General features: G+C 38.8%; 1 protein-coding gene across 6 annotated transcripts in view; it reads left to right on the top strand.

Moving 5' to 3' along the window:
* The window catches only part of FRY (FRY microtubule binding protein), a 207,821-nt gene that overhangs the window by 26,355 nt on the left and 155,844 nt on the right, over positions 1 to 25,622 (top strand). For 2 of the 6 annotated variants that reach the window (XM_075490794.1, XM_075490793.1), the window contains exon 1: positions 1,004 to 1,781. The exons of 3 other annotated variants lie outside the window; for them this stretch is intronic. In XM_075490794.1, the coding sequence (XP_075346909.1) occupies positions 1,712 to 1,781 (70 nt within the window). In that variant the 5' untranslated portion in view covers positions 1,004 to 1,711. Of the gene's footprint in view, positions 1 to 1,003; positions 1,782 to 25,622 lie in introns of those variants that run through there. One more of the 6 variants, XM_075490795.1, reaches the window with a different exon arrangement.

Here is a 25,622-nt window from a genome sequence, read left to right as displayed (position 1 = left end):
CTGAGATACTCTGAACATTTCTGATAGTCCATGGGCACAAAAGGGTGTAAACTGGTTTTGAGTAAACTTCATTTAGGAATTGAAAGAAGGTTTACAAAGTGAGTTTCTACAACAGCCTTCCATTAGTGAGGACACAAAACCTTATCTCTAGATGAGGTATGTTTACAGAAGACATTTAGCATATTTTCAGTGAGAACCACAGAAGTTTGGTCTCAGTGACCCTTGTGCTCCTCAGTTTCCAATCCAAGCATCAAATATTCTGCATACTGAAACTAAAAATAATGTGCAAATATAATTGCTGACAAAGTTTTTAGAAGAATCAGCAGCAGACAAGCTCTATTTTGGCTCAGATACTGTAATTATGAGATGCTGCAGGAAATTTATTCCACTAAGTGAGAAAAGAAGTACTGTTATTCCCAGGAAATAATATCTGGAAGGATGATACCAAGAATATATGAAGCAAAAAATATTTGGGAAACTGATTCGTCTTATTTTTCTTCATTACCATTAAAATATGCATAGTGATGTACTGTGATTATTTGAAATAAAACCTGAGGAATATGGAAATTGTAGCTAGTAATTAAGTATTTTTTAGAAAATACAGAGAGATTAACAAGCAGTGAATTGCTTCTGCCTCATTTTCTCATGTGAATTCCTTATGTGAATTCAGTTCCTTTTTAAAAAAACATTATTCAAGATAAAAATGACATCAAACTGAGAATTTTCTGTGGCTCTTTTGGAGGTGAATACCAAGCAGTGAGCTCCCTGGTTTATTTGCCATTATGAATTCAGCTTGCTGTCTCTCATCTTTGTTAAGAGAGGAAAAAAAAATAAAGTCAAGAAAAAAAATGACAACACATTTTTCTGGAGCAGTGAAAGAAAAGCAGAAGCAGCCAGTCTGAATGCTGTGTTTTTAGTGCTCTGGAAGTGCTTCTCTTGTGCAACTGGGCTGAGGGAGAGCCTTTTTTTTCCAACGTCACTGCAATCAGATATATGGGTGCAGCTCTGCTTTACCGCAGCATGATGCAGTTGTGTACAGTTCAGCGTGCTCTTCTTGGAAACAGGCAGAAGGAGAGCAGCTGACCAGAGCATGCAGAGGATATTCATTAGAGGGTGGTTTTTTTCCTAAAGCTAAACAGTACGTGTGAAATTCCTCCAGCTGCAGAAGAGACGGTTTCAGTGGGGCTTCAAGTTGATACTGGGTTTGCCGGAGGAGGTGCATACGCTCGGGCTGTCAGCTTCTGATGGAAAAAAAAGCTTCAGACAGGCAGACTGCACGTTATTAAAAGCACAGCTCAGACAGCCTTCGGGAAGATACTCTAACTGTGCTTATGGAACAAGTGCTGTGGTACTGCATAAGCCTTAACTGACCAGGAGAAATTTGCCTAGTTGTGGAATGGAATAAATGAAAATCCATACTGAGGGGGTGAGGGAATAAAATACTCTGCAGATAGAATTGAGTACGAGCCCCGGAGGAAGAGCAAAGGACAAAAATCTCATGGTGTGTTTTTGTTGTTGTTGTTGAGCGCCTTTTTTTTTTTTTTTATAATGAGCTTACCTACCATGAACGGAAGAAGTGGATCTGCGGAGACTTCATTTCCTCCTCTGACCCCTCGTTTACATCACTAACTGGTGACAGTCACATCTACATACATAGTACCTGCCACTTCAGCTGCTCAGAATTATAGAAGCCTCTTTGTATGCAGCAGACATGGCTAGCCAGCAGGATTCAGGCTTCTTTGAAATCAGTATCAAATATTTACTGAAATCCTGGAGCAATAGTGAGTAGCAGAAGAGTAATCTTTTCATATTACGCATTGCTTGGTAAATAGCTAGGATAACCTAAAGGATAAAATCTTATATTTCTGTATGTTTGTGTTCTATAAGCCAAGTAATTTTTGCTTTCGTCAGCTCTCAAAATCAGAATGTCAGAGATTTAAATAGGTTTCATTAACTGCAAAGGCTGTAATGAGATTATACTAGATTTTGCTTGATTGAATTCTGAAGTTAGGCTGCTTTCTGGCTCTCTCTAATAGTACATTGCAGGGAGTGCATTCCAAACAACGTTTCCTGCCTACATGTTTATTTGATTTGTTCAGGCTTTATCTAAATATTTTTGAAAATGCTGTTTAATCACAAGGGCGTGGCATTGCTGAGAAGTTGGGTTTTATTAATTGTGCACCGAGGACAAAAATATAATGATTATGCTTCAGGTCTGAAAGTCAGTATTTTAATGTGATGAAAAGTGAAACATAAGTTGCTTATAGCTGCACTTCCCACCCTCTATGCTTAATTCCAGAATCTTATGCAATATTTCCATCCAGAAAGAATCCATCTGTTTATCTAATCCAGGCTGGGTTTTGCAGAATGTAAACAAATGGCATTTTAGTCTTCCTTGGTCTTTTCAGTATTGTTGTTCCTGATTTCCATTGCTGTTTAAATCAATCACTCTTTGGGTTTTTAGCAATATTATGTAATAAAGATTTCTGAATCAAATTTAGTGCTTGAAATATATTCAGATTAGGTAAGGCCATGGGCTAACTCTGGCAAAAATTTGCCTTTTGATTTAAAATACATGAACAGTATATTCCTTTTCTATAGAAGCTTGTATTAACAGTGTTACATCTCCATAATTAACTGTTTTTAAAAGATAGAACACAATGTCTCTGGAAAAATCCAACTTGGCTACGTATGCAGTAAGGTTCTGATCATCCCACTATCTATAATTTAATAACTTCTGCATAATAGACTAGTATTTTAAAATTCTATGGTATAAAAAAATGCAAAATCTCCTTAATACAGGGCGTGTATCTGAATACCTGCAAAGAAATAAAAATAACACTATATTAGATGTGTGACATGCAAGGCTTGTCTTCATTAAATGATACCCATAGAAACTGTATTTTTCCAGGTCATTTGTAACCTCAGTAACACTGTAGTGCTTGTTTGAATCTGTTTTTCTACCACAAGTGTGAAGCCTCCAGGGAATAATACTAAACAGCATTGCTTATCTGCCCTCCTTCTAAAATATTTAGTGCATATTCATTCAAATCACTGATGCCACAAGGACTGGAAGAGAATTTTATGGTTTAGTTACCTTTTTGGACTAATGTTAATCAAATACTGAGAACGCAAGTCAGTATTGTGACAACACGTATTTTATAACAAGCTAGTCACAGTTTGTGACAGAAGAAAAACAAGTCACTTTATGGTGCAGAAATCAAACCAGTTCTGGCATTATTTTTGTAATGGACTACTGTAACTTTAAGACTAAGTAAAACTAGCACTTAAGAATATAAAAATGAGTATATTATGGAATTAAATATAACATTTTAATCTTTGTTTCTTTTTCATCTGCATCCAAGTATATTGAAAGTATTTCAAAACAGCAAAGATGTTTCTAGTCTGACATTAGAAGTCCTTAAATGAAATTCCATTTTAGAGAAATGGAAATAGTATATGAATAATTGGTATTTCTGACATTCTTTTAGCTGATAAACATGCTTTCTACTGTGTTTGAATAAGTAGTAAGAGGAAATATAACAAATTAGTCCGGGTTAACTTAAACTTGTTGCCAATTATATTTTCTTTTTGCTTTCAGCCTGGAAGGTTGTGTTCATAAATCTGTACATATCTTTTCTAGCTGAAAAACAAACAATTTGATAAGAAGACAGTAGGGAGTTCAAAAGACCTAGGGCTTCAGCTCTGCTATGTGATGGGTGGAGCAGAGGAAAACACTTCCCTTGCTTGAGAAACTGCTGGGAAGCCTGCACATGCATGCACAGGAACATGTTTTTTCAGAGAATAGGTGCTGTGTCTGCATACCCAAGAGCAGAAGTAAGCTATAAATTATGCTGTGGCATTTACCTAGTAGAAAGAGGTATAACATACTGTTTTAAAAGAAAAATAAGTTTGGGTCCTACAGTATGTATTTTGCTCAAATGGTAATAGTGTAGAGGTGCTGTCCATGTATATTTCTGTAAATTGGTACTTGAAAACAGTAGCTGTAAATAGCATTTATCCTTCCCGGGCTTTATAGTCCCACCAAAACCAGTCCTTTCTATTGATTTGTGTTTTGGCTTACACAGAGCATTAACTTTTTCTAAGAGGTTGCCAACCGCACCCCTTGCCCATACCATACCATGAAATATACTCAGTTATTCTACCTGGGATGACAATTTTCTCTGATTTTGCTATCATGTAAGGTGTTTAACAAACTAGCATTCTTGACGTGCTGGGCAGGATTTCAGTTCAGTGTCACACAGCACTTGCAGAGGTGTTCACCTAGCATGCTGCTTGGATTTTCCTGTTCGTCAACCAGCTAAGGAGGCAGATAGTTTATGGGCTCTGGAGTCAGTTCATTTTAGGTACCTGTTAACTATTGTAATCAGGATGATACAGTCGGTAGTGTGTTCTCAGTGAGCATGCACTTTTGTTCCTAGGGGACGAAAAACCGAGTCACAAGTCTAGCCTTTGAATCATCCCACCAAACTGAGAGACCTCAAAATACTCCTTTGTGCAGCTCTCAGACTTTTGCTCTGCACATGTCAATAAGAGACCATGCATGTCCTGCAGTTCTGGAAAATATTCCTGTAATGTGTTGGAGATGGGATCAGAACTGGGATTCTCTAGCTGGAAAATAAGAATAATCTTATTTTTTTTTAACTGATCTCATTTGTGTTCTGATGTGTTCTTAAATACTCAAGTATTTTTGATCAACACTGCGTTAGTCAACAACTGCAAACTCTGCATTAGTTAACAACTGCATTAATAATTTGCATTACTTCTTTGTGAAATTACTGCTAAAATGGCTGTCCTTACTCAAGGTGAGTAGTGCTCACTTGGCCCGCTGAGGTCAATAAGATGACGAGAATAAAATAGGTCTCACCAAAAGTAGGGTGATTAAGAGTCTTCTCCTTAGATTTGTTATGGAAACATTGCAAAATACTTTTTGTAAATAAATATTTGTAATCTATTTAGAGAATAACATCTGAATCCAGAAGTTGAAAATTTGAATCTGCTCTTTCCTTAGACTGGTTTTACTTTTTGAATGAATCAGATGGTTAGATTTAGTCTGAATTTAACTTGAATATGCATTTTTCAAATTCATAATTAAAAAAAAATCTGAAAAATAGAAGTTTAAAAATTAAGCTACAAATATCTGGAGTACCATCCATATAAACTGTAGGAAATTCTATAGTAAATGCCATTTTTTGCAGTTTCTATATCAGATCAGCAATTAAGTTTATTGTTCCATTCTTGGAGGAAAGGATTCTGTAGAAGAATCCAAATGGCACAGGTAGATGGCTCACTTCTGCTCTCACAAGTCAGCTCTTTTGTGGGCTGGTAGAAACTGCATTTCACTGTCTCCCGGTTACTAGAGAGAGATTTTAAGGTGTCTTTTTGTTTAATGAAATGGCCCATTTTGCATAGTGAACATTTTAATTTTATTTGCCAGTTCTCATAGAATGGCGTTATATTCAGGGCCTTATTTTAAGGTTGACAACACTTGTTTCTCAGTGCTTGGCATTATCTGCCTTTGAATGGCAAGGTTTTTTTTTCTGTGGACTTGCATTCAATTCAGACTCAGAATAAGGCCTTTTTCAGTATTACGATTTCAGGTCTCTTTCCCATGGCCCATACTACCCTGCCTTCTTCCACAGTAGCCACCATCCACATCAAAATCGTATCATCACCCTCTTCACCTCTGTGCTGTACAAAGCCCATTGCTCGATCCTCCTACTGCACACCCATCTCTTTGTGCCCCCACGTGCCCCGTCCCTGTCGCAGTGGCTGGCAAAAGCCACTCACTGTTTACTAGTGGTGGTAACATTGGAGACAGCTTAATCCTGGGGGCACACAGGCACCCACATCAGTTATCGCTCGCATGGCTCAAACACAACAGCATCCCAGAACAGTCCCAGGAGGACCTCTGGCTGCTCTGCAGATTGCTCGTCACGTACCGAGCTGAACGCAGTGCTAGCGTCCAAACAAGTTATGTTGTCAGAAGCGCATCAGGCGTAAGAGAAACTTCTTGATGGTCAATGTGAAGCCTGGGGGGCTGTTGGCTACCATGTGGTCCTTCATTAAATGAATGTGATGCATTTAGCAATAAAATTCAACCTTTTTACATAAATATTCTTGAAGTCCTATGTCCATGAGCAAGAGAAAGGGAAGGCCATGGGCAGTTTCGTAGGTAAAAGTCTGCATTATATGTAAGTTCTGATATTCTAGTAAGATGTTGATATTCTAGTAAGATTTTATTGTGCATGAAGATGGTAACAGCTATTTTACAGGGGCTTGCTTATCTGCAGGCAAACATAGACCTGTTTTAAGCTGAATCTGCTAAGCACACTGTGCTATCAGACTTAGTGATTGTAGCAGGATACCAGTGAAGGAAAGAAGCTCCTTCGTGTTTCTCAGTGCCCGCTTAAACCCATTCACTGAACAAGAAGAACCTTTCCTTCTTCCCTGCCATCTCTCTTGCTCTGGCATTCCTACTCTTGCAGACCAAAAGTGAGATGATTCAAGAAGCTGATGTGCTGCAAACTTGTCCTGCAGGAAAGGATCAGTTCTTGTCTGAAGCCAGTGGGTGGCCTGCAGCTGGGGAAGGGGCAGGGACATGTGGCTGTGGTAAGTAGGAGAGCAGGCTGGCACTGATGGAGAAACTGCAGCCTGGGCTGGGGCCATGCTCGGACCTTCTCTTCTTGCTTGCTACTGAGGTCTCACCCTAATACACCTGCAGAAAGCTGACCACTTCCACAGCCTCCACCTTTAGGGAGCCCTGGGGACGAAGGTTAGCATCTGCTCAGGCATGTGACTGCCTTGGACAAAGCATGCTATTAATTCAAGCTTGCTACATAAAGGGGATTGATTACTCTATCCATTGAGCCTGATATTAGCGTGCTTAGTTTATTCTTCAGCTTTAAGTAGTCTGTGATTGCCAGCAGAAGAGTGACTTGCTTAATAGTGGCGACTGTTATCTCCCAGGGCAACCTTCTTTATATTTGTCTGCAGATCTGATCCTCTTCTCCACAGAGCTGTAGGGAGCGGTATTAAACCAGAGTGTTTGGGCTGTGGTCTGGGTGGTACCCATTTTAGAATTTGCATTTTGACATCGTTCTTCTTAGAATGGAAAATCAAAGTTTTATGACTTTGTGGACCTGAGAACTCTTAAAAGAGGATTTTTGTTTATTTTGACGTTTGCTACTCTCTTCAGGACCTTCCAGAATTGTTTCTACCATATTGGGAGGAAAAAAGCATGAGCGAATCAGAAATGCTCCATTGTAAAATTCAGTTTCTTTACAGAATGAGTTTGCTTGCCATTAAGAAGTTTGAATTATTGTCATAAACATCTACAAGTAGTTTGAGTGCAGTCTTAGTGCACAAATTTTTGCAGCAAAACTTCAGTCCTTATCTCAAAATATAAAATACTCTGGCAAGTAGGCATAAACTAGGCATAGATAATTACTGGCACATATTCCATAAAGGCTCCAATAATTTTACTTGTGGTAAAAACAAAACTATTCTGTTGTACTGCTGGTATCCACTTTGAGTGATTAATTCGTGATATCTGATGTTGCAGTACTGTTGGTTTATCAATTACGAGCAGTTTGGTTTTTTCCAATATAGCTAGTTACTATTCAAAAAGGTCAGGGAAAGAACTAACAGTTCTTGTGGTTTCCTCTACGCATATAAAATACCACTGAAGAAGCTGTAGATTTATATATGTGTGTGTGTGTCTATATATATGTATGTGTGTATATATATATAAATATATATATAAATAAAAGAACATGTATAAGTATAAGGTAACCTGTATATTATCAGTAAAGGAGGATATAAGCCGAAACACTACTTAACATTCCTTTTGTATTTCAGTCACTTTTGATGCACTCATTTCATTAATAGTTTGAACTCTCTTCTCTATATTGACTTTGTGGACAGCAGGAAGCAGTCTCCGCACTTCCAGAATTCCGATTGCATGTGCTTCTCCAGCTTTATTTTCTGTATTCATTCCTGAGTTTCTAAGTGATTGGTAAGTGTTCTGACACTTGCTATGAGTTGGTAGCCCTAGAGACTGAATTCCTCTGGGTATTGAACCACGATGGGCAGGTATGGCATTGCAGTAGCTGTGCCTGGGAGGGGCAGTCCCACCCCAGCCTCTTATCCCTGTCCCCATACTCCTACCCCTTCTCTCCCACCTTAACTCCCCATACGGTTAATATCTTGCCAGTTAAACTTCCTAAAATGGTGTAGATGCTCAGGTCAGCATAAGGAAAGGGACAAGGATACATGGCTAACATGGCTAAGAGCAGGAGGCAGTTTTGGCTGATTCCTGCTATTAGACTGGTGGGGCTGTATGGTAAATCATATTTACTTTCTTAATAGTGACTCCTGTACCTGTGCCTGCTTCTAAATATCAGAGCTAGTTCCTTCTCCAGGCCAATCTAGCTTTTGCATCCCTCTCTTCTCTGCTTCAGAGCATCAGCAGCGAAGTTGTTGTTTCTGTTGTTGTTTCCATGATAAATTTGGACTGCAGAATAATTTCACAGAGGTAGGTAGCTGAATTATTTGTGACTTGGTGATTTTTCATTCACTGCAATTACCTAAAATCGATTTGAATCAATTGTCCATAGAAAGAAAATCCCTTCTCCTTTAATATGCTTTCTTCTGAATCATCCAATCCTTTGTCTATTGCTTCAGCTAAAAGGAATACTAAACATAGTGTTCAAACTTCACAGCAGCTCTTTCAGCCACATATTTTAAGTTCTTATACTGTTTATATTTTTTAAGAATGTAAATGGGAAGATGTTCAATAGGATGACAAAGTGGCGCAAGACATCTGCCAACCAGCTTATCAGCCTGCTAAGAGCTTGAAACAAGGAATGACAGTGGAAGGAGATTATGACCCATAGTTCAGTTAGGTAGCAGTGAACTGGGGCGGAAAGTAAAGGGTGCAGGGCAAAGGGAACAAGAGAGATCTCAGGAACTGTAAAACAGGATGAAGAGGCACCCACCTTAAGTGTACATATACAAATACATGCACTCTGGAGAACAAATAGGAGGAAGTCAAGTGCTGCATGCAGTCACAAGACTACAACATCATTGGAGTAGCAGGCTTGGTGTTAACAGCTCACACAGTTGGAGTGCTGTGATGGATGGATACAAGCTCTTCAGGAAGGACCTGCAGGGAACACGAGGAGTGGAGGTTGCCATCATTGTGAAGGAGCTCCCCATGTGTATGGAGCTCTTCTATGGGATGTGTGGGTGACAGTGTGCTTGAGAGTTTGTAGGTCAGGTACAGAAGAGAGGACTTTAAGGGTTACATGATGGTGGGAACCTGTTACAGGCCACCCGATCAGGGTGAGGAAGCGGACAAAGCTTTCTTTAAACAACCTGAAGAAGCTGATGAATTGCTGATGTTGGTTCACATGGGGGACTTGAACCTCCTGACGTCTGCTGAAAGTGCAACATTGTAGGATGCAAGCAGTCAAGATTTCTCGAGGGTGTTGGGAATAACTTCTTGATATAGGATGGACGAACCAACCAGTGGTGAAGTGCAGCTGGATTTGGTATTCACTAACAAGGAAGAACTGGTGGGAGCTCAAAATCCTGAGAAGAGTGAGGAAAGAGGGCAGCAGAGTACAGACCCTGGACTTTAGCAGAGCAGATTTCAGTTTTTCAGATTTCAGAAACCATTAGGTGGGATCCCATGGGGGGCAGCTCTGAAAGGCAAAGGAACTCAGGAAAGCTGGCAGGTCTTTGATGTCAGCATCTTCCAAGTGTGAGAGTGGAACACCCCAATACTCAGGGAAACAAGCAGACATATGAGGAGACCGACTTGGGTTATCAGGGACCTCATGGCTGAGCTCCAATGCAAAAAAGGCAGTATGTTGGAGGTAGAAGCATGGGTTGGCTACAAAGGAAGAATTTATAAACATTACCTGAGCATGCAGGGATGGTGCTTGGAAATCCAAAGCTCAACTGGAGAAAGGAATTGCAGGGGATATCAAGGGCAACAAGAAGAGTTTCTCTTGCTTCATTAGTGGTGAAAGGCTGAACAAGGAAGATTTGGACCTGTCGCTGAATGGGGCAAGGGATTTAGTGACAGTGGACTGAGGTACTGAGTGCCACCTTTGCCTCAGTCTTCACCAGCAAGGTCTCTCCGGCTTCTGTCTGCAAGGTACTGGAGTGTCCCTAGATATGGCACTTCTGATAAGGGGGACAGGTAGAACTTGGGCAAATCTGGAGGTTGGGAGCACAGACTCTTGTCCTTGGAGGAACTAATGAGAAGCCTGGCAATTCCCTGTATATTTATGATCTTTTATACATTTCAAATTATAGTCACATTCAAAACTGAGGGATGGCAAAGGTTTTCTATTCACAGCAGACAGTAGAGCTTTCTAAAACAAGTGGCTGAATGAAAACATACCTGAGAAACACTGGCTTCCTAGTTTGCATTTGGCCAAGTAGCAGCGGTTTCACTGAGTTGTCAAATGCTGCTTGCTTCCTCCTCTGCATGAAATACAGAGATCACCAATATAGAGAGACCAACAACAATATTGATGTTTGTGCATAAATATCAAGATCACTGGTGCACCTGGTATTACAGAGCTGCCTGAGAGATTCAGCTCTGTCAAGTCCCAGAAGGGAGATTTTGGGGTGCTTTTCAGGCCACTGGTTTGAAGAGAAATCTGAGTGTTGTTTTGTACATACTGCAGGATGACTGTAGTGACACATATCATGTGTCTCCAGGGAAATGTGTTGCTGATAAAGAGCTTAATTAGGTGGTTGGAGCCTTAGCAGAGAAGTTTCACACATAAAAAAAATGGGACCCCTTTGAGAGACATGCTATACAATCTTTATCCTGAATACTTCCTATGCTTTCAGAAATTGCTGTCATCAAATGTAGCACTAATGCATACAAGTGGAGAGGCTGCTGTGGTTTTCACTAGTCAGTGAGGGGGTCAGAAATTGTGATTTGTGTACGGTTGAAATGTGAAGATGTTAGATGGATTGGCATTAGACAAGGACTGATCAAAAGAATGTAACAGATCTTGATTATTATTGTTCTTGGTTTTACTTATAATTGTGAAGTTGCATATGCTTTTAGTTTTATTTTGAAAGGCTTGACTTTGAAAGACTCATTTATATTCCCTTGAATTCTTAAGTAACCAGTAGTACCTGGCTCATCACAGAAGTCTGCCAAAGGTATTGTTTTGCAGGAATTCTCCTATAATTAGGTGATCATTATACTAACATTTTTTCTTAGTCTCTAGCTATCTAGCTCTCCTCTGTCTCTGTAACTTTGAAGAATGTCAACTTGTATGTGGAGTAAATTAAACTTCAAAGGATGTCCATTTATCAATTTGTTTGTTTTGGTATTGATTCCCTTGAACAACTTTTGTTGAACAGAATATAGACAATTATCTTTCTTACTGCATTTCTGATTGTTATGTATGAATGTCTTTAAATGTCGGGATCAATTTGCCTTTTTAGTCGGAAGGATACCTGTATAGAGTTCTAGCCAAAGTTCTTCCTTGAGAAGTTTGTAGAGTAGGTTTCTGCATATACTCACAGTAATATAATGTTGTAAATTTTCAGAATCAGGTTTATTCTGTGCATATTACAGACATAGCACGTGTTGAAAATAATCTAAGCTACCTGACATCAGGTTTTGCAGTTTATTCCCTTGTGAGTGGAATTATTTTTAGTCTGCTTTCCAATGGAAGCAAAGTTTATTCAGTCTGCCTGCCTTTTTTGAACATGTTGACCAAATTCAGAACAATTAAGAGAAGGGTAGAGTTCTTAAAGATACCTAAGTTTCTACAGAATTTGTAAAATGAGGCTGTTAGGTAGTGAAGAGGGAAGTCCACCTGATGAAAAATGGCAGCATAAGCTTCCTGTCTTCTTAGACATAAGAAAATCCTTGCTGCAACAGCCTTTGTAAATACCCCAGCTGTGAGACAAGCTTCAGTCACACCTTTGAGAGGATTGCACACAAAACTCATAGTGTTGCTTATTTTAAAATACATTCACAAGATGCAAATTGACATTCATTAGTTCAGATGCAGGGAAACTGCTGCAAATACCTTGCTTGCAATGTTCTACATTATTATAATATTCATACAGTGCTTCCCATCTGGAAGCTTTACAGACTTAAATTCTTCCAGCATTATTACATGAATATGAAAGATGGAAGTATTATTCCTTTATTGCTATGACTGGGCAAATTGAAACAGAGAAATTAACTGAGAAACACAAGATTGCACATGAAACCTGCGTTAGAGCTGGAAATGAAACCCTGCCTTCTATTCCTTTACTGGAAGAACCTTTCTTCCTTCACATTCTCGGTAGCCAAATGACACATTGTGAATCATGATTCAACTAGTTATTATTTGTAATGAGATTTTTAATTGGCAGTAAATAGTAATTTTAAAATGGAAATGTCCCTGGATTATTTTAAATTCCACAGGGTGCATATTTGTTGCTACTGATGTCTTAAATGAGGAGAAAATTACTTAACTATAATTCTTTTTCTTTGAAGGCAGATGTTTGAAACAAATAACCTCACCACACCCTTTATCTGTGTGCCATCTGAACCAAAGCTACGCGGTTATTTTGACTTTTGTTCTATTACTCATAGGCAGGAAAATGTGGTAGAGCAATGTATGTGTTCTTTACTGGGATGAGTGCTTGATCAAAAGCAATGACTCTCCGGGAATCAGAAGCTGGAGAGTATTGCTTTTGAAATACAGGAGTCGTGGGGGTTTGTAGTAAATTAAGCAAAGTCTCAGCTTTTCCATAGTGAATCTTTAACACATATGTCATAAAATAGAAGATGGAAATATTTTCAAAGCAAAAGTGAAATTAAAAATTTTGATTGTTTTTACTCATTTGTCTGTCATGTATTCAAGCAGTAAGGGACAGGGCAGGTAGAAGTGGATGTTACAGGGAGCTGCAGACTTCTATGGCAAGTAAAATTACTGGAATCATTGGAATTATTATTTTAATGATCTTTTAAAACTAAATTGTTCATATAGACAGGTTGGAATTTTATAAAAAGATAGAAAAAAAGAGAATATTTGTTAATGACTGTGTGTGTATATTGCTGCACCTACTTTTTTATGTAAAAACCCTCTTTTCTGTTGCCAATAATTTTTCCTGAGGTCTGCAGTTTGGACTAAAGCACTTCTAAACTTAATGTCCCTGAAGGTGAATTTTGGAATTTTCTGCAGAAATGGGTCTACCCTCTCTAAGATTGAGAAAACGCAAAAACACTGTTGTTTGTTCATGTTAAAAATTCTCTTGAAGAGGATCTTGGAGGTGGGTGGGGGACAGACACTGTACAGCAAACTGCCTCATACGGTGACTGTACGAAGAAAGTGAGGGCGAAGGGGAGAGTGAATTTGGATTAAAAGCCCAGCAAAGAGCCAGTGGGAATGAAGGGAGAAGAGGCAGGGGAGTCATCGTGAAAGAGGAATCAGTAATAGGGGAATTGGTACTTCCCAGACAGTGGGAGCAGAAATGAAGAATGGCTGGTAGAAGACGGGGCCAAGGGGGAACTGGAAAGGGGTGGGTGAAGGGTAGGGATGGGAGGAGGGATGGGACAGGGGTGAGAGGGCTGGAAGGATGAGATGAGCAACGTTTGGCTGGGCAAGGGGAACTGCATGGGAGTCTGGTAGTGGAATGGGGAGCCTTGAAGTAGGGAAGACACAGCCGTGAGGAGACACCAGATTGTAGAGATGGAGTAAGAAGAGAGCAGCTGGGGAGATGGGGGAGGTGAGAGACAGAGAAATCCCCTCCCAAGCGCAGAATGCAGTGCAGGAGTCCTGATTTCCATCCTACATCCTTGCTCTATAGCAAATCCCACCAGCAAAGGGTGTGCCTTGCTTTGCCTTAGCGCTTGGGTTAGGTGACAGAAAGTGTTAAATGTGACCAGGTGAGGAGAACAGCAAGTGACTTGTGTGGGCTGTTAAGGTAACTGGGTCAACAGCTGGTTCATTTGGCATCAGATTAATCATATATCCACTATATTTACCTCGCTTATAATTTTCTTTTCTGAAAGCCTGAGTCCAACGAGGTATGCAGCACACGGTGGAAAGCACATAGATGTACAAAGAAATACTCTCACCAGATTATTATTCTATTTATTATTACTTGTAATGCAGTAGCAGGTAACTTCCTAATGCATTTCTTCTCCAATACAGCAGGTAGTCTGTAAGCTAATAATAAAAGCTAGTCTGTCCTAGAATCTCCCAAGGGAGGATGTCAGGCAGATCTGGGGGCTTTTGACAGTGTTCTCAGGTGAATGAAGAAACAGACCATGTGTATGGATATTAGTGGATATTTGAGTGTCACTCAGCATACTTTCAAGCATAATAGTTTTATGAGCAATGTGTTAAAAACTGGCATGAGGCACTGTAAATAAAGTATCCTTACTGATGCTTTCTTGTCACATTCTATTGAGCTAAGGTCCTGGTTTCAGCTGAGATAGAGTTAATTTTCTTTATAGTAGCTAGTATGGGGCTATGTTTTGGATTTGTGCTGAAAACAGTGTTGATAATACAGAGATGTTTTAGTTGTTGCTGCATTACTCAAGGACTTTTCAGCTTCCCGTGCTCTGCCAGGTGCAGAAGAAGTTGGGAGGGGACACAGCCAAGATAGTTGATCCAAACTGACCAAAGGGCTATTCCATACCACATGATGTCATGCTCAGTATATAAAGCTGGGGAAGAAGAAGGAAGGGGGGACATTTGGAGTGATGGCGTTTGTCTTCCCAAGTAACCATTACGCGTGATGGAGCCCTGCTTTCCTGGAGATGGCTGAACACCTGCATGCCCATGGGAAGTAGTGAATGAATTCCTTGCTTTGCTTTGCTTGCATGCACGGCTTTTGCTTTACCTATTAAACTGTCTTTATCTCATCCCACTAGTTTTCTCACTTTTACTCTTCTGATTCTCTCCCCCATCCCACCAGGGGGGAGTGAGTGAGCGGCTGTGTGGTGCTTAGTTGCTGGCTGGGGCTAAACCACGACAGCTAAGCAGTTGGGTACTGCAGGGATGGACTCTAGCTTTTATTTTCTTTTATATCCTCGTTAGAGATTTGGAAGAAGGTAAATAGCATGTTAATGACATTTGTGGTAATCCTTACATTAGAGTATATAAGTATCAGCAAAGAAAAAGGAGAAAAAAAAAATCAAATGAGCTAGAGTAAAAGTCTGAAAGTGTCCTTACCAATGTCTTGTAAATGTCTTTTGAGACAGAATTTATTTTTGAAACATGAAAAACAAGACTGGGTACATTTTTAAACTGTAGTGTAAGGGCCAGCTCTTCAGTGGAAGGAGAGGCATAGGGTTGACTGCAGCTGCAGTGAGAGAAGGTCCATACACATGCACAGCTGCACCTGGGCCGATCCCCAGCTCTATTTTGCCCAAAGTGGGAAACCCAGAGCTCTGTCCATTACAGCAGAGCTGCTAAGAATGGCAATTATAAGTAAGGGGTTTTTATTTTCTTTGAGGACAAACGGTAGTCCTTCAAGGAGTAAAATGGAAGCATCACACTACTGGCAAGTTAGAGATTTGTTTAAATTTATTATGTGCTTATGATATTAATAGATACTTAGAATGGCTTCTGCCTAATATTAATACCATTCTTTCTAGTCTATTATTACTTTATGCAGTGATTTTCTTGTTACAAAAAGGAATCTATTCCTGCAAGCTAATGAGATAGTTTCTACAAAGTTGCTGCCACTGATTTTAATCAAGCATTTTTCTCAATTAAGTACAAAGGGGTGTATAATACTAGTCAGATCCTCTTGCACAACTAGCACATATCCTAGACATTTACATACCAAATTTCAGCCTTACTGGTAAATTTTCCTAAAGCCTGCCTGCCTGAGATGTCATGCATTTTAAAGATTACATTTATGTTATGACGATATCCTCAAGGCATGACTTTTTGTTACAAAGTTTTCATTTTTATAATATTAAATCCAGAAATGACATTTCAAGTTTATATATTTTACATTTATTATGTTGGACATATTTACCTACTTTATAGAAGCAGAGTTTGAAACATTTGGCTGGAAGGTTTGGGTCTATACATTATTGGTGTGTGTGTGTGTGTAAATATATATAACATTATATCTTGCTGATTAATACACAAAATGTTCTTCAGTCATTAAACTTATGACACAAATGATCAGTGTGGTCAATGACAATCTTTTTCAATCTCTTTTTTCTGTTTTAAATCATACACATCATATGCATTATGGATTCAAATGACAGCTATGGTCTTCCATAAACTGTACAAGAACCGGCACAGTGTCATGAAATTCTGATAAATATCTGCATTGATAATTTAAGTATGATATACTGAGCAGCATTTTCAGAAAGCTGAGCATTGTTCTAAGGCTTTTTCACTGAAGACAAGGGAGTACTTAACTGCTTACATCAGTACAATTAGTTAGATTGATTTCATGTGTGTTTTTTAAAAGCCCACATACTGTGTCTTAAAATTACTGTATTAGGTTATTGCACATAACTCTTTTAGACTATGCTTTTGTCAGGAAAACAAAATTATCTTTGATTTCTTTTTACAGAATCATAAAGTCAAAATACAATGTCAAGTTGAAAAAAACCCACCACATAATACAATTTTTTATCAGTCCTTATGCCTGGTGTTTGCAATTTCATCTATTGTAACTCACTTCTATGACATCAGCTTTTCTGAAATACCGAATAAAAGATTACCGTATGTATTTCAGCATTTCAGGATGCTTATCCAGCTTTATTTTTAAGGATATATTTTGAATTAATTCATGAATTATCTTGCATTTATGGTAGAGTTAGCTGCCACGGAATAGCTCATGTGGTTGGTTCTGTCTGTGCTCTTCTGTCGGTCAAGGCAAAGTAACTCAGAGTAGCTTGCGTCTACTGAGTAGCTAAGGTGGCCATGGGCATACAGATTTTAGTACGTAAATTATGAGCCAGTGTGTGTACCTCGCAGACACACCTGAGATCTGTCTAAACACATAAACCAGGTAACTGTGTTTCTTTAAACAGTGACTTTTCTCATCTGTCCTTCCACTTCCTCAGGAGTGTTTCATTCTCTGTCATGTGTCAAATCTGATGCTCAAGTGCTCACCTGCCCAGCAGGTAAAATCTGCTGAAGCGGGCCCGTGCACAAAGTGCGGAGTCCTGGGATTTTCACCGTGCCTCCACCTAAACAGAAAGTAGGGGCCAGTTAGCCTGGGTCTAGCTGCAGGAGAGAGCATCCATCCCTGTGGTTTTGGTTAAATGCGTAGTATATGTGAGGGTTGTATCTAATGTACCCAGCGTCTTTAAAATAATCTGATTAACTGTAATCCTTTAACATTTTCATTTATCTTATTTAAAGATGTTAAGAAAATTATATGCAACAAATATTACTGTTATAAATGCAGCTTTTACTGTTGGTTAGAATGAAGTAGAAGAAAATAAATCAGTGTAAGTGGACACTCATTTTATTGGTAATCACAGTGGCATCTTTTTATCTCATGTCAAAGACTGATTTATTCTGGATTAGTATCTTGGTCCTGGTTGGTCTGGATTTGGCACATAAAAAGCATAATGTCTGTTTTATAGCATTTAAAAGTTCCTATATGTTTTTTGTGTAGCTATTACTTAGTTGCATTTGATATCCCAAGGGCATATCATGCCAAACGAGAGATGTCTTTACTAGGAAGAGAGGGGCATCTGGAACAATTCTTGCTTTGGAGGCTGATTCTTGCCTTCCTGTTGCTCTGCTTTGTGGGACAATAAACTGGGATTCAAAAAGAAGCCTAGGATGAAGATGAATAGGACACAAATTATTTAGAATGACTCAGACTCAGGCAGAAAACAGGTAGAAATACCTGAAGGATCTGATTTGGAGGTATTCGTGAAGTGTATCTAACACACAGTGATAAGAACAAGAGGTAATTTACCAACGTAGGCATTCCCTTGCCCAAATACCTTCATTGTTTAATGTTGCTTTTTATTATAATTTAATCTGTCCCATAATTTTTAGTAATTGTCACTCATTAATTAACTCAGTGGGAACTACTGAGCTAGAGCCATGCTTGCTGTTATATTTCATCTCTGATTCAAAGCCCATTGAATTCTTTCTTCAAATTTGACGAACCTCGAACAAGCGGGACATAGGTAATCCTTACTGTTCTGGCTGGTAAGCCAGAAAACGAGGGTGCTCTCCAGAAGGTGGGAGATGAGAGTTCAAAACCCTGAGGTTTAATTAAACATTTAACCTGAAGCTACCATGTTCTAGGTGAGTTCTCTAGCTGTTAAGCTGTTACATAAAAAGCAGTTACAGCCAAATTGAAAAGGAGAGGAGCTGCTTCTCAGCTCTGCTTTGTACATCTGAAGTGGCCCAACAATGTGAGGTCTATGTGGGGATGCATCTCAGGTGGTGTTGCGGCCAAGTTGGCTGTTGCCTGTTCTGAGTCGCTGCCTGACTCACTGGGAACCTGATCATTTGAGTCAGTTTTCTGGTTTCTGTTCCACAGGCCAGGTTTAAGCACCCAACTTTTCAACTGACTTGAGCCCTGAGTGAAAGTGTCTTGGGAAATGCCAAGTCCTCACGATGGCAATGCTCAGCTGAGAATGTACTGAAAATTTTAGTGCCCCTTTCTGTGTATGTATGGAAAGAAATGTCAATGCTGGTGTTTAAATTCTTAATTTATTAACAGCATTATATACCATTTCAGGTACTTGAGGTTCATGCTTCTATAGTTTTGTACATGCTTTCTTACTGACAAAGCTGTTCATTATCATTGGGTTGCCATGGAGTACTGATCACACAGATCTGGGAATAATAACCCATTATGCTAATATAGCTTGTCATTGTGTTTGATGTGAAGTGATGTCCCATAACAACAGCTGATGCTTGTAACTAATACAATTTATGGTAAGATCAGTTTATGGAACAGCGTTGCCAAACATTGCCTACCCTCTTTTCTCTGAATTATCTTTTTGATCCCATATCTATTTACAAAAACATTCATGCATTTTTAGGTCAGTATTGTTCTGGTTTTAATTTCTTTCTACAGTGAGAGTCAGGGTTTTTTAACAGAACAATTCTGGCCTATTTGCTTAATGCTAGAAACGTGTTTCTCTTCTGAGCTCTCCTACCCCCTTGGAGCCTCAACCTTGGGTTATAAAGTTCCCTTTGGGACAGAGGCAGGACAATTTACTGGATTTGGTGAACTTCTTAGGTGCCACAATAGAAGAATGAAGAAAATTATGTTCAATAGGTGGAATACATAGTTCTGTAATGCATACAGCATTACCACAACCTTTCTTATACACTCAACTATGAAACTGAATTTTATTTCAGATTGTGCTACTATACAAGGAACCGGCCTTGAATCTTTATATTGATTCAGCTTTGTTCCGTAGCAGATGACCAGGTATTTGTTGGTGATCTGTAACATGCACTAAGATGTGGTTTCAGCCTTTTCCAGATTTTCAGGACAATCCACCTTCATATGCATATGAACATACTGTCAGTAATAGCGTTTCAGCCATGGTTCTTCTGTGCTCCTCAGACATCCACTCAGACAGTGGAATATGGCTTCCCTGGAGCATATCACTGCGCCTTCAGAGAGCTTCACTTTTCTATACAAACATTCTCTTAAGGCAAACCACTCTTTTGTATGGTTATCACTTTTAGTTATAAGGCATATTTCAAATTATTCTGGCAATGTACTTTTTCTTTAAAATATTCCCTGAAAATTGAATCATCCCAATAAGTTGCCTCCACTTTCATGTTCCCCCGAGGTGTATTCTACAAAACAACCCTTAAAATCAGCTTCTGTTTTGGTGAAGCGTGTTTGACAAGCAAAGTATCATGGCAGGAAATTATTACATATATCACAAAGATACTCTGATCACACAAGTTATATTTGTACCTGGACGTGCAAAGAGAAATCAAGTAATGATAGGCATTCAGACTTGTGCTTCTTGATATTACCAAGATTAGAGATAGAAGAATCCTTCTTAGAACATTTGTATCGTACTTTTACTAACGAAAGATTGTTCTCAGCAATATGTTTTCTACTAATGTATTTGACAAGTCATAAATTATACAACCAGAAAAACCATTGTGTCATATAATCTGTTCTCCTTATACAGCAGGCTTTATAGCTTCTCTGAATTAATTTCTGTTTGAGCTAAAGCACATCTTAAAAAAAAAATCCTAATTTAAAATTTCCACTAATGGAAGAATCAGCACCAGCCTTAATAGCGTTCTGGCAGTTAATTTCCTTCCCTTTGTGTTTAACTTCTTTAATGCATTTGTCTAGTCTAAAATTCCAGACATAGGATGTTACTGAACGAAGAGCTCTCTGTTAGCAAATTTCTGTTCCTCATATTCATGCTTAGCAGGCATGGAAGTCATCTCTCCTAACTTTCAGGCATCCTCGGTGTTTATATGACAACTGACATAGTCAAGCCTGGCTTTCCTGATAGCCAGTGGAGAGAAATACACACTTTCAGGGTAGAGTTCAGATGAGCTGCTTTAGACGTGTTTATTAGGAGGTAATGAATCACACCTTGGAAGTGCCTGAGTGCTTGTGTTGTCTAAAAAGGCATTTTGGGTTGAGTGATTCCATGTAAATATGCTTTGCAAATAGATGCCATTGTAGGTGCAATAGGTGCAAATTCCGGCCATTAGAGGATATGATTAAATGACTGTGTAACTTTCTCATGGTCAAACAAAACTCAGCTTTAAGGCAAGTTTTCCAGTCATTAGTTATAGTTGCCCTTCCTGAATGTCCTCTAGTTCATCAGCATCTTTCTCAATTTGCAGACACCAGAACAGGACTTAGCATCCAGCAATGTTTGCAGAGACACTGGCAGTGAAGCAGTAGAGCTTTCCTGCTTTTGCTTTTGTTTATCCTGCTTGAAAAGGCTCTCCATGGCTCTTCAGGTCACAAGAATAGCAGCCTGTTTTCGGCACATTAGTCATCCTGGTCTCAGGCCTTTTTTCATAATCGGTGCTTCCCAGGAATAGAAAGCCTTATTCTGTCTGTGTGGCATTCGTTCTTTGTCTCTGGCTATGCAATTCTCCATAGGTTAGAATTAATATCTCATATATTCTTTGCTTGCATTTAGTTTTCAAAACGCTATTCAAAGTAGAAGGACCTTTTTACTATTTTTCCTGTCTACCACTCTGAATTTGTGTTTTGCCTGTAAACTTTATAGAAATGTTTATGTTTTTCTTTTATGTCATTAACAGTAAGGATAAATAGTACAGGACCAACAAGTGGTCTCTGTATCTCCACTAGAAGTACTTTCATTAAGGTGTGATTCTCCCTTAACCCATGTTGAGAAGTATCTGTTTTTGTATATATAGCTTTTAACCTATTTTTGTTGTGAACATTGATTTTTTTGGTTTTTATTTTACAGTTTGGTAAGATACCAATCCAATTGCCAAACAGAAATATAAGACTACACTTTTAACCTTGCTAACCAAATTTATAAGCTTGTAAAAAGATAGTTAGTTTAATAAGGTCTACTTTCCGTAAACCTATGCTTATGGTGTTGTATTATTATACTTTGGTTCTTTATTAATCAAATGCAGCCATTCATGGATGGCTGTGTTGTGGTTGCATGGATTGTCCTTGCTGACATTTTAAGAAAACCTGGTACAACATTAGTTTTGTCCCAGCCCTCAGGAATACTGAATTTCCCTTCGAATATCCCATAAAAGGAATCTTTTTATTATTTTCAGATGTAATTAGGCTATTCAGTTTTTCTAAGGAATTACTCTGTTTTCTCAGTGTTTAAACTGTTTATTTGGAAAATCCAATGTTAAACTTAGGATTCTTTCTTTGTTTGCATAACTAACTGATGCAGAGTTCATCTCTATAGGTGCCTGTTCCTCTCCAAATTTAATAACGTATTTCTGGCAGTCACTTATTCCAAAACATTTAGACATTTCATTTCATGGAAGGAGTTTTCAGTCATGGCTCACTGACCAGCATGAGAGCAATGTCCTGTCCATGTTGTGTTTGGTATTTGCAACTGTCTGGTCATGCAGAAGGTCCCTCGGACAGTAGCTAAATTCCATGTGCTTCATTCATCTGTTCAAGTGAAAGTTTTTCAGTAGGCAGCTGTACTCAAGCCAAACTTTCAAAAACCTTCACTGAGCTCATGTGGATGGTAAAAAGTCATTATCTTGTTCTTGCTGGTTTTCTATTTCAGAGTCACCACAAGAAATATTTATGTCCTGGAGTCTGAGTCTAGCAAAGCAGCAAACATTTACATTTGCCTTTAGGACTGTGGCTAAGAAACAAGTGAAGTCCTCTTTCAAAGAAAGAGTTGTTAATGTAATGTTAATAAAGGGTTATCAGACACTACAGCATCATAATGGTGTGTGGCTGATAAAAGATAACACATCGTGTGTTGGATTGTCTGTAAGCAAAGAGGCCAAGTAGCGTTTAATTTAATATAGAAGATAGACAATGTTGTGAGTGTGCTGCTGCAGCCAGTATTAAGTAATGACAATAATGATTCAATCAGACATAGAGTAGGGGATTGATAATGATAATTATTAATCCAGATTTTGGCTGCAAAATTTTTTCTCTCAAAATTTTTTCTTTGTATAGATGTTACTTTGTATGCTCCACTGCAGAGGGAAACATGAATGGATGTCTGACTTATTCGCATGTTAGTCTTTATTCACAGAAATCTCTCCTGTGGTTTCATCACAGAAAGCTTCACAGAATTTTGTAAAAGTCTTCTTGGTTTGTGAAGGTTTAGCTTGCCAGTTCACAGTGCCAGCTTGTGGCTTGGTTTACTCCTGGTATTGTGCCATTTTCCACCCACATGAGCAAGGGTGTGAATCCTAGCCAGCAGCAGCTGAAGTGCACCACAATGCAGTTCAATCTGTACAAGATGCTCTTGAAGAGTTTACAAACTTAAGAGTGAGAGTCATCTCTTATAACCTTGGATGCATATCTTTGTTGTCAGTTCTCCTTCAGTAATCACTGACAAGTGATAGGCACCTCTAGAAAGTGATTTATTCTGTCTTAAGTTAAGAATCTAAGAGGAATATGATGAATCACCTAGAAATGGCAGTCTCTCTTCATTTCCTCTACTTGGAGCCTAGATGGCTAGATTAAATTTGGTATTTGGCTTGTACGTGGCTAAATTTGAACCCTTCCCTAAAAGGCAGCCATAGAGTAGATCAGGTGCATCAGAAGATGAGGTCAGGGAAGCAACTACAGTTTTAAAGATTTTTCTTCAACCTAGTGCTACCCTTTGAAACATAACTAAACATGACGTCATATGTATTATGGCATGAAATAAGCAAAACTCTTTAGGAAATCAATGATGAGCCATTGAATAGTGTTAGGTCAGTAGGACTGTTCAGACCATGCAATTTCAAAGGGAAATGAGCTACAGCCTGTTTCTTTTTGTGCATCAGTAATAAAATACCACTTATGTTTGCATAAGTGCATTACAGCATGCTCAGGTTTTCATTCATATGTGTACATTGCACAGAAGCCACGTCATGCATAACTGATGCGCTGTTTTCATTCCAGCAAAACACAAGAGTTTTTAACAGCATGAACTAACATTTGTCAGTGGTTTGGAAGAGCAAGTATGGACAAAGAGACAACAAAAATTCAGGGAAGGTTCCGGTTCTGACACCTGAGGTACCTATTGAAATTGGAATAGGACTCAGATGCAAGCATTTAATGTCTTTCTGTAGTAAAAAATGAACAGTTTAATTATATTTTTAAAATTCCATATTATCCAGACTCTGACAGTTTTATTGTAAATCATTTAAAGAGAAAAGGAAAAGTATACTCTCTCCCAGAGAAAATGTGTAGGGTAGATGCAGGTCACATCCTTCCTGTTTGCTGGTCCCTCTTTTGGAAGTAGCTATTCCTTCTCTTTTGGACTTTTTTTAGCCTTATGCTTCCTCGGCACTTTTCCAAGTTCCCTAAAAATAATTCTTCTGCTAACACCCATCAACCACAAAACAACGGGAATATCTTCATCTCCCTGTCTCTGAAAAGGAAAGCAAACCCAACAAAACATCTGTCTAAAAATCTTATAGGAAGCTATTTTCTGACCCAATAAATAGTGGAGGCTAGCTTTTCTCCCTAGTACATTAAAAAGTAGAAAAGAGGAGTATGAACATCTTTATTTAAAATCAAATGTATTTTAAGCTCTATATGAGCCCAAAGAATTTCTGGCATAGTTTCAGAAATAAACCTTTTCTTTGTTTTAATTTTTTAAAAATCAATTAATCTACTAATCTGAAAATTATGATCTGAATATATCTTTCCACCCTTATTTGGAGTTTTTACTTTTGGAATAACTAGCAAAGATAACAAAACTTTTGAAGTACTCTAGAAAAGATACCAAGATTTTCAAAGTATATTGTTAATCTCAAGTCAGCCTTCAACGAGGCAGCATGTCATTACCATATAAAACACAGAAACTGAGAAGTATTTATGTTTAATTTCGATCCCACCAGAAGCAACAGAAAATTTTCCTTTAGTGATAAGTCACCCCCAAATGGAGCACTCAAGTGGCAATTGAAAACTGTTTTGGAATTGTCCACAAGATTTCCCATGTCATTTAGCTTTTTCAGTCTTTAATCTTATAATAAACCAAGCAAATTCTAAAACCGGCACAGCTAAAAATCTTTATGTTACATGCCTAGATTCCCACGTATCTTCAGCACAGTGGTATATGTAAACAAGAAAATAATGATCTAGAGGAAGAGGAACAGAAAAATAAATGGTGAGCAAAGAGAATGGGCAGGATGGAGAACTGCTTTCCTGCCTCACTCAGATTTCTTGCAGGGATCTGAGATAAGAACCTAGGGAACGTTGTTAAGTTGCTCAACTCCTGACCTGCAGCTTAGGAGAAAGAGAGAGGGAAAATCTACATCTTACAGGATCATAGTTACTAGGAGCTTTGCCAAGTCAGTGAAAAGGACTTTAGAAAGTGGATGGACCTATATGACAGGATTTCCTGTTTGTTTGTTTGTTTGTTTTGGCAGTCGTCATTCTTGAATCCCCTGCGTATGGACACACAGTCTCTTGCAAGAGGAGAAAATGTGTTTCACCCACTGCTTTCCTCTACGGGGTCTCTTATCAATTACCCTTCTCCTGCACAGAATAGCAGTGCACATCTGAGGATTACAAAGCTTAACATCTACCTGCCAGCAGCTGGGATGTGAGGGCCAGAAGGTTGCTAGTGGCTAATAAAGCCAAACCAACAGTTTTAACCTTTCCAAGGTACCAGCTGAGCAAGATCCTTAGCTTCAAAGCTAGCAGGCACTTCACCACATGCATCCATCTCAAATAAGACCTGTCAATGTGTTTAAGGACTGTTCTAATGTTTCCCTGAGCTCGGGCAAAGATATCTGTATTAAACTGTTTATTTCCTAATGGGGTTTATCTCAGAAGATGGCTGCTTCATAAGCATCTCTGAGTGGAATGAGCATTTGAGCTTTGTAGATGTGCAGAGAAGAGCATCACCCACAAGTGGTATTTCAGCATCCCTCAGGCCTACTTAGTGACCATATACTTATTTTCATGGATGCTGCATTTTGTTT

Source organism: Mycteria americana, chromosome 1 (assembly GCF_035582795.1).
Source record: "Mycteria americana isolate JAX WOST 10 ecotype Jacksonville Zoo and Gardens chromosome 1, USCA_MyAme_1.0, whole genome shotgun sequence".
Classification (NCBI taxonomy): Eukaryota; Metazoa; Chordata; class Aves; order Ciconiiformes; family Ciconiidae; genus Mycteria; species Mycteria americana.
The sequence above is the reverse complement of the archived record's forward strand: the minus strand, read 5'-3'. Positions and strand labels throughout refer to the sequence as shown.